This window comes from Antrostomus carolinensis, unplaced genomic scaffold (genome assembly GCF_000700745.2).
Source record: "Antrostomus carolinensis isolate BGI_N321 unplaced genomic scaffold, ASM70074v2 scaffold50121, whole genome shotgun sequence".
NCBI classification, from domain to species: domain Eukaryota; kingdom Metazoa; phylum Chordata; class Aves; order Caprimulgiformes; family Caprimulgidae; genus Antrostomus; species Antrostomus carolinensis.
Window position 1 is genome coordinate 14,206 of NW_010295941.1, and position 9,933 is coordinate 24,138.

Here is a 9,933-nt window from a genome sequence, read left to right on the forward strand (position 1 = left end):
TATTAACCCTTTCACCAGCTATGTTCATGGAAATGCTTTCTTTAAGGCAGGAAGTATTTAAGTAAGGTAAAGTTACCTTTATTTTATTCTTTGTACCTGTTAAGTCATTTGTACAGATTGTGACAATTTCAAAAAAACATAAATAGTGTCCTTAGAACATGTTTCCTAAGTTAAGTTGCTAAAGTTCTGACCCACTGTGGAAGACATTCACTGAAAGGCCATTTAACACTTTTCTCGTACAATCAGCAAATTTATTGCCCCAGCATAGAAAAGAATGTTGATAAATTTAGAAATGTATAATGGCAGGGAACTCCCCATCAGCAAAATTTTATTTAAAAAATATCCTCAGATTCTTACCCACTGGTTACAAAAAGGTTTATTTCCTTCTACTATGTAGAATTTGTGTCTTGTTTCCTGTGGTACTTCCTCTGTGTTTCTACTGACCTTGTATTCCAATGCTCTTTTATCTTTCGCATGGGTAAGAACCTGAACGTATTCAGCTGTCTCCACCTAAGTGACTAGCGTATACAAAAGTGATGTTGCCCAGTGAAATGTCTGCTGAGGACAAGGATGAAATAAGCAGGACGTGTGTGTGTGTGTGTGTGTGTGTCAGCCCGTGGGTCCCAGTTAAGCCTAGAACATAGCAGCATTGCCATTTGATTAGATCCATTTGTCTTTGCAGGAACAGGTATTTCAGCTGGGTAAAGCAAGTGAAACAGTTCTCTCCCACCCCACATTGCCAAGCTGGTAACTGAGCGATTCGCTTATTGATTTATTTTCATGAGGAGAAGAATCAGAACCAGAGCCTTTACTTTCTTCACAGCAACCAATTATTTTGCATTTTTAATTTTGGGATACTTTCCATAATGAGCTGAATCAAAAAAATCTATTTGAAAAATATATATTTTTATATATATAAAAAACTCATTATGTTTTGAACGTGAAATACCAATTAATTTAATCTTCCATCTTTGATTCCACCCCATTGTAGGAAACAGCTTAACCAAGCTTGCATGCTAATTATTCCTCAGACGCAAGCATGTAGGCATTTCATACTTTGCCTAGTGAAAGGGCTAACCCTCCTCGACACATTCACGACTAGACCAGTGATTCTGAAGCAACATCCTGACCCTTAATACTGTCAGTTTCGAGCTATCAAGCTGAAAAATCCTTGATAAGGTGAGAAGATGTCACTGCGAATCAGTTAGATGATGTGCCTAGAGTTCTGCAATACCATTTTCTAAAGTTTGTTTTTTTTTTTATGCACCATTGATTGACAGAAAAAAAATCCATTTTTCTTTGCTTTCCAAGTCACTCTGTGCAATGACCGACTCTTTGATACTGTCACTTTTTAAAAGTAAACCATACAAGCCCTCATATTTCAACTTCAAGGGGGCTTATGTCCGTTCTTTGTTTTTTCCACCTTCAAAGGCTTAAAAAAATTGTGTTGTCATAGATTCATGCGCAAGTGCTCTGGTCGTTTGGAAATCATGGGAAAAGCTTGTTTTTTATATGGCCCAGAGTTTGGTTGCCGGATTGGAAGTGGTGCTGAGGCCTCTCCACAGACTGTCACATCCATTTGTTCTATTCCACTTGTCTCCATTGGATATTCCACAGGTGTCTGAGTATTTGATGCGCTGGCAGAAGCACCTCTTCCCCAGAATTCCCCAGGGGAAAACTTTACAGGGCTTTAAAACAAGAAATATAAAAATCAGAGATGAAGATATACACAGCACCAAGGTATGTCCTTTACTCTGCAGGAAGCTGAACTCAAAATGCCTATTGAGAAGCATTTATAATTCTTCCTTCCACTTCCAGAAGTTTGAGAGAGTTTCCATGTCTAGCTTCTACCACAGTCTCTTGTAACAAAAGTAATATTTTCTCATTTGAGTTGTCAGAATATATTTCTAGATGATTGCAGAAGGAATGTTCTCTACTAGCATGATTCTTTAGCAGCACATAAGTACTTAGGATGTTCTGAAACAGTTCTGGAGGAATGGTGTACCAAAGTCACCAGACTGTGAGGGTGTATCAGCGTTGAGTAGCAAGCAAATTAGTACTTCCTGTGCTGCCAAACACCATAGATTTGTCTCTAATAATGGGATTTGTAGAACAGGATCGATGCTGCATTTCTAACAGAAGTTAAGGGCTTATTGAGAAGAAAGGCTGCATTGCTTATTTCTAGTGCAGATCTATTTCATCTACTTGCCAAAAAGCATATTACAAAAAAAGGAGGGGAAAAAAAAAGAAGATACCTGACGGGTGTCCTAGGGCTACCTATGAATCTGCGAGGTGATCGAATTTTTGGTTCGAAAGAAAATTTCTCTTTTACGCTTTCAAGTACAGATGGAGCCACATACGTAAAACCCTGCAAAACAGGAATGAATGCTCTGTAACTTAGAGGCAAGATTTACATTTATGAGCACTTGTGCAGTTATGATTGTCATGAAATAGGAAATGAAAATTATATAAAGGAGAGTAAACGTAGACAATATGAACTTCTACTCACTTCCTGAAGCAAACAAGGACTTCAGGGAGTTCCTCACCCAGGTGCCTGCTCACCCCAAATAATTCTGCTCAGATCACAGATTCCCACAGGCATGCTCAATGTAATTAATTTCGATCTATAGAATGGGCATTGTTCTCTCTGCACGCCTATGAAAGCACTCGCACGTCCAGGGTTCATAATGCAACTATGAATTAGAATGCTGACATTTCAGAAAGCAAGCAAAGTTTGTTGGCTGTTTTATCTAGATAAAGAAAATGTCAGCAGTAATCAAACCAAAGTATTTTCAAAGCCCTTAAACAAACCCACTGCAGAATGTGTGTTTAAAATAATGATAGTTTGCTTCAAGTATCAGGTGGCAGGATTCAATCAAACTAATTTACCTGAAATGCCCTACTCCTCCCAAGTAACACACCATACACCTCTCCACAGTCATTACACCCTCCTCCCTGGCTCACTTACCAGAAAGACCTGGTTGGCACTTTCACTGAGAGTAGAGTCATCTGGGCTATCAACAGGTGTCTGACGTGTAAACTTTGAATCAAACTGGCTCACATCCTCTTCAGATTGCTTTGCAAAAACAAAATGATTAAGGGTTTATATTACAGATATCAACCAAATGGCTTAGCGGTGATCAGTGTAGCCTCTGGATGGAGTTCATTCCATAGGTTTTTGGCAGAGCTCTGCTGTAGTAAAACCCTGGAGTGGTGTCGGAATCCTGTCGCTGCCAGTGGGAGGTCACTATGGGCACTGACACTGAGAAATAAAGGCAAGGGGGAGGGGCAAAAATTATGGATCAAAAAGGAACACAAATTAAAAAGATGCCTTTAAAAAATATTTCTCAAATTACAAATGAAAGCTTTTAAAAATACAATGCCAGTTTATTGCAATTTAGCCCTTGTCACAACCAGTATAGAACAGTTGCAACTATTAGTTTCTTGAAGTCTCTCTCCAGATACTTTCATCCCGTTTTTGCAGATACAGAAGTGTTTATACTGTGAGGGATAGATGACAACTCTGGAATAAGTGACTATGAAGAATTTTGTTGAATCAAAGAACAACAGACATAATTCCAAGATCCCTTCTCTCATTCGTAAGTGTAACTGGAAAGGCAGTATGTATTAATTTGTGCAGGCCTTCATGCAACCATGGAAGCACATTTTAAAAAACCATCTGGTTTGTACAAGTAACTTTTATAAAATGTGCTAGTAACAGGAAAAAAACCCCAAAACTATTGTCAGATAAATTGTTTGGAAATAATCAGTCTTGCATCATTCTGAATTTAATTTTAAAAGGTGAAGGAAAAAAGGTCAGTATGCTCAACATTAGTGATGCCTAAGTCAGTTTAAAGTGAGATTTTTAGTAGCTGGGAACTGTTGGGGTGGCACAATACCCACTGCTGCTGTAGTTAATTGTACACAGAGGGGGAAAAAAAAAGATAAGAAACCCCACACCTCCCAAATGTAAGATAGGAGAATAGATTCATCACATCACTGGTTTGAAGTAAACTTTAATTACTGCCTGTAATGCACAAGATGCATTGTAAATATTAATAAGCAAACATACAAAATGCTTAATTAGGTGCCTTAATTTACTTTTGCTTAGCAACTATTTATCATCTTAGTTTCAACTAAGTACTGACTTACTGTGTAATGTTTAGAAGCAGAAATTCAGAGATAACTGCACTTGCAAGTCTGTTTAACCTACAGATTAGAAACAGGAGGAATTAAAAGTGAAGCAGAACCTCCTTCCTCCAGGAGACTGAACAGAAGGATAAATTAGCTGTTAGCTGATTTTTGCCACCTTCTCACATTAAAAAAAGCAAGATCCTATTCCAGTGACGGATGAGTACCATGACTACAGAGTAATAAGACAGAAAGCACGCCCATGGCAGCCAGTATTTCATACTGTGTGGAGACTTAAAGAGATTATTCATTTCTTAAAGGTTGATATAGCATCAGTTCTCAGGAAAAGAAAAATCTGCATCAGCTTGTTTCTCTCTTTTAATTTCATAACAGTGAATCTCAGAACTAGTAACCTAAACTGATGCATTTAACTATGTAAAGTACCAGAAATCAGTCACTCCAGTTTGTAAGACTAAGTTCTAGATTCCACATTGTTTTAAGACGTTTCCTAAGGGGAACGAGGAATATCTCACAGCATTCTGAGTACGTACCAATAAGGGCTTAAAAGGAGGTTCCACTTTTCGTGCCAACAGCTCATCCCAGTTAATGTGTCTGAAGAACGGGTGAGCCTACAAGAGTTAGCAACAGCAGAGAGTCATTATCTGCCTTCTGGGTATAAATCACAGAAATTTAAGAAGTAAGAATCTTCTTTTCAGACCCTCTCTGTGTTGTCTTTCTTTCCAAAATCACATATGGGTCTAGTGTAATACATTCTGCAGCACTGGATCAGGGTAGCTGCAAGAGCTGAAAATTGATACCGTACCTCCCAGTAAGACAACGTATGTCCCTATCGTGTTTTCCTTGAAAATACTAGAAAAAGACAGTTGATGTACAAAATACCTCTACATTTTTCAACTTTAAAAATTAGATATCTAAAAATAATGTCAAAACACTGTATTAATGACAAACTATCAGAACTGTGAAATAAGGAGGACTCTAGTACATTGTTAATCTCACCACAAAAAAAAAAAGTCAAGCTGGAAGCAATAGGAGCTAGGCTTCTGCCTTAAATTTTAACTATGCAACACTGAATGCAAACTAACAACACTTTTCCCTTGAAAGAGCTGCACTGCTGCACTAAATGCAAGGGCTGGAAGGTTGTTAGTCAAGACTGCTAAAGTATCATTGCTCTGACGTGGTTAACTGTACAGTCAGCATTGTGCAACTAGTAGGAAAGATCTGCTGGAAGACAGAGCTAAAGAATAAAAGTTATTTTCCAAATCTCAAATTATCAAATAGGTAGACAGCTGCTCTCGTTAAGCTTTAAAGCATTCAGATTTTGATCAGGTGTCACATGTGGCTGCCTTTTTGCTCACTACAGAAATACTCTCCTTCCCTGATGTACCCTCAAAGCTGTTTTATTCTCAGTGAGGTAATTTAAGAGTTCTTAAGTTAAGCAAAAGTTACCTGAACTTCTCCAGCATCTCCAGGACCAGCTCCTAAGCGTGAGGCAGCATTTCTTTTTAGCAGCTTAAGGAGAAATAACATCCAAAACAGAAAAATTAGTTATACCGTTATGACTAGAGTAGTTCTGACATGAATCATTTGAATGAATACCATGCAGAATGAACACAACAATCAGAAAATCTGCATTCATTAGAAAACTACTGTATTTTCAAGGAAAAAAATCACATCCCTTTCTGTACCACGCAAAACCAAGGCTGAATGATCAGCAGTGAAACAAGTGTGGATTGAACAGCCATAGTGGTATCATTAGATTTTATTTTCTACATACACACGTAGCACTGACATTCATTAAAATTCTACCTTTTTAAGCAGATCTCTGGCTTCTTGTGTGAGGTAGGGAGGCAAGTTGAGTTTACACTTGAGAATCTTGTCAATTGTTTTCTTTCTGTTCTCCCCAGTGAAAGGAGGCTAAAAAGCACCATTGTAACGGGAGGAAAAATAGGACTTGTTCAGGTCTCTTATTTGTGTACAAAGAACACACTTCAGTAGTTTATAAAGCAGCTAAGATTACTGCAAATGGGATTTCCCAATCACTGTTTGGATGAGAGCAGCTCATGACTGTAGTCAACATAAGTGCAGCCATATTTTAGTTATATTTCTTACTTGCAGTTTGTATATATACAAATATAGATGTATTTATACATGCATCCGAATTAGAATACAGGTTAACTAGAAAAGCTACAAAGAGAAATACATGCAATTATAACTGTGCACCTACTGCTCCAGTCAGCATGTCATACATTAGTGCCCCCAAACTCCACCAGTCCACAGCACGATTATGCCCACTCCTCATCAAGATTTCAGGGGCCCTATAATCAGAAAAATTCAAAATATGAAAGTGTTTTAACAAGCTTAATACTAATTCTGACTACTAGTTTTCAAAAAAACCCCCATTTATCAAGTAAAATTTCCATAGCTGACTGAACATATGAACCATCAGTTAAAAAAGGCAAAATTTAGCCATTACCCCCAGACCAGAGTAATACTTTTCAATTTCATCATGCAGCTCACATGTATTCAATTGTTCCACAGAATGTGTGTGTGACTGTTCCATCGTGAATAGATTCTTTACATAATCCGAAGTCAGTCAATTTTACATGACCTGAAATTAAATATATAAAATTTAAGACTTGCCAGAATTCTGCCATTTGTATAAGTAACATTATAAATCAGGAATTTTAACCTGCATATGTAATAACTCTGAACTCCTTCCAGATACATTCAATGGTCTGGACAAAGCAATACAGCTATAAAACAGAGTAAGGTAATCACACTTACAGATGCATTGTACCTGCATAAGAAAGTGTTGTCACTCAGTGAAGAGAAACAAGAGGAACTACCAAAACTACTCGCATATAGACAATGTATTTAAACATAAAGATTGTAGAGCATCACTCAGATAAGAAAGCAGGCTATAGAATTTTACTGCTTGCTTCAAAGTTCAGAGAACAACCTTCAACAAGTTGTAAAGTGCCCTGAATAATTCAGTACAAAGACTTAGATTAAGTAAATAACTCGTTTAAGATAACATGAGAATACTGGATGGTAACAGATTGCCGGAGTAATCAGTGTCATACAGTGAACATAACAGCACATTCAGGAATTGCTGCTGCTGTCAGGTAAAGTGTCAACAGCCAGACCAGTCATTTCAGTGACAGATGATTTGGCATCCTATCTGAACTGCCTTTCCTAACTAACTTCAGCCATCCCCATTACTAAACCATCACTGATGCTACCCTGAAGACACAGATCTTTATGGACTTCACAATGACCCGGTAGAAGAAAAATTTCAGAGCTGCAGAAATAGCAAGTCAACCATTCAAAATACGCCTGTGTCAGTACACATGAACGTGGAGCTTGCTGTCACCTGTTAAAGCCAAAGAAGCTCTGTTTAAGGGCAAGCAATTGGCTTTGGCAATTCTTCAGTTGCACCAAGAGCGACAAAGAACACGCCGTCACTCTAAGGAAATTCATGTAAGAGTGAAATAATGTGACCTTTGAAGAACTGTTTTCAAATGACTGGCAACGTAACTGTTACTGGATTTCTACCTTGATGATTAAGCATGATATTTTCTGGCTTCAGATCACGATAGATGATTCCTTTTTGATGCAAGTGCCCCAGTGCCATTGAGATTTCTGCCAAGTAAAAGCTGAAAGGAAAAATATGCCAGACAATTAGACATATTCAATCATGCAAAGCATCTTAAGCACTAGGAGTATGATGTACATAGCAACGGTTCCTTGAAAGTATCATTAGCAGGGTATGAGAGAATAAATGAGAGAAACAATGATGCCTTTGAGGTTGGTTTGCCAAAAGGCATACAGACTCCAAGATGAGCTACAGAATTATGTCATTAGCAATTAGGTTTATCTGTTCAGTAGCTATCTTATCATGAATATATTTGGAGGAATTTGAATCTACCAGTTAATGGTTAAAATACACTTCAGTCTGTATTACCAATCTTGATGGCAAAGTTTGAAGGAAAAAAAAAAGGAAGCTAAGAAGGTGACTGGCAGCACACAGTGTCTCATCTGCAGAACTGCATTCAGTTGTGTGGAGCCTGATCAATGACTGGCTGGCAGAATTGTGTGCAGATCAAGGACAAGAAGAAAAAAAAAAAGCATTTACAGCAAGTCCTTCACAGTCTTTTCTCCAACACTCAAAACATCTCCTTTACCACAACCCTATGGAATGTGGCCTCACTCAACAACCAGCAATGAACCCTCCTCTGTAGCACGTCTGGAGTTACACCAGCACAAACGGGTAAGTACCAAACACATGTATCTTTCCAAAACCCGGTTAACTGCTCTTTTTACTAGACTATGAAATGAATGAGCAGTTATATATAGTTTTTCAAGTCAGAGTATACAGTTTAGCAGTCAAAAAAACCCCAAAAACTATTAATTTACCAAAATAATTTCACTTACCAAGCTGTGTCTTCCATAAATATCCCTTCTCTTTCTAACTGCATAAATAGTTCTCCTCCTGTCATGAGAAAAATTAGATTATACTCTACTAAAGTATAATTTTTAGTCAGTCAGAAGTCTATTTTCTAGAAAAACTATAAACAACAGGTATTCTGTCCTGCTCTACAAAAAGCTGTTTCACAAAAAACAACTGAGAACTTACTGTTCTGTTACTCTCAGAATTCTAACAACCTAAAGAAATGCCAAAGGAAATCAAAAGAGGATGCTGAAAAAACCCAGCACTTCTGCCCCTGTTTTTTCTGTTATAGTTTGAGCAAACTGCTTCTGCTCTGTGACTGTTTCCCTGTCTGTGAAATAAAGATAACACTTCAGTGTTTCACAAAGAACCTGCAAGGATTAAAACCTCAGGTACTCCACATGGCTGCACAGAACCTAAGTGTAACTACAGGAATTACAAGCCTGATGGAAGAAAAGGTATTACAAACCCCTCCTCTCCTGGACTGTCATGAAAAGTAACTATTTCATGTTTCATTCGGCTTTATTGTATCAAATTAGAAGGTTTATTTATGTTATTATAAAAATATTAGTATTTTTAATACTAACTTATTTTACATTTTTGGCCTTTTATAAGTAGAGTAAGAAATCCAAGTTCTCAATCATTTAAGATACCAAGAAGCAGCTCACAATTTCATATACTGACCACTGAGATACTCAAGGATGAGGTAGAGTTTTCCACCAGTCTGAAAGGCATAAATTAAGTCTACGATGAAGGGATGTTTCACTTCCTCCAGTATATTCCGCTCTGCTTTTGTATGAGCTGTATCCTTCGCATTCCTTACAATCATTGCCTACAAAAAGCAGAGACAGGTGAGCAGGAGAACACGCTAAACAGGGCAGACTTTTATATTTCACTGAATTCTGAGTTACTAAATCACAACACTACCTATGAGTCAGCAACAGAGTAAAAACAAATAAATTCACCACAATATATACACGAGAGGTTTCTTGCAGAAGTTTAAATCTTTATTAATTTCATATGATTATACAATAATTTAGGTTGGAAGGGACCTTCTGACCTATTTAAATGAGCTGCTAAGAACTACACAGAACAATTTAAAGTTTAATTCTAATTCAAACTGTACTTGGGTAACAAATGTAGATAAGATAAAGTTTATTTTTAGGTATATTAAATAATTAGATAATTGTAAAAGCTGAATGAAGGGACAGATTTTTTTAGGTTCAGATGGTGGTGAAATGTGAACATTCAGGTTACCTTTTTAAGAACTTTCATGGCAAATATTTTCCCAGTGTTTGCTCCAGTTACTTTTCGTACTTGAAATACCTACA

The 9,933-nt window shown here is 37.4% G+C and overlaps 1 protein-coding gene across 4 annotated transcripts in view; it reads right to left on the reverse strand.

The window, feature by feature from the left end:
• Positions 1–313: 313 nt before the first annotated feature.
• Positions 314–9,933, reverse strand: part of RPS6KB1 (ribosomal protein S6 kinase B1) — an 11,359-nt gene continuing 1,739 nt past the window's right edge. Inside the window, exons 3-14 of one of the 4 annotated variants that reach the window (XM_010178112.1) lie at positions 9,860–9,928; positions 9,287–9,434; positions 8,587–8,644; positions 7,708–7,808; positions 6,670–6,760; positions 6,377–6,467; positions 5,959–6,066; positions 5,599–5,661; positions 4,683–4,760; positions 2,969–3,076; positions 2,256–2,368; positions 314–1,688 (exon numbers count right to left, since the gene is read on the reverse strand). In XM_010178112.1, coding sequence (XP_010176414.1) covers positions 1,451–1,688; positions 2,256–2,368; positions 2,969–3,076; positions 4,683–4,760; positions 5,599–5,661; positions 5,959–6,066; positions 6,377–6,467; positions 6,670–6,760; positions 7,708–7,808; positions 8,587–8,644; positions 9,287–9,434; positions 9,860–9,928 — 1,266 coding nt within the window. In that variant the 3' untranslated portion in view covers positions 314–1,450. The remainder of the gene's footprint in view (positions 1,689–2,255; positions 2,369–2,968; positions 3,077–4,682; positions 4,761–5,598; positions 5,662–5,958; positions 6,067–6,376; positions 6,468–6,669; positions 6,761–7,707; positions 7,809–8,586; positions 8,645–9,286; positions 9,435–9,859; positions 9,929–9,933) is intronic. The other 3 variants (XM_010178113.1, XM_029087503.1, XM_029087504.1) reach the window with 3 other exon arrangements.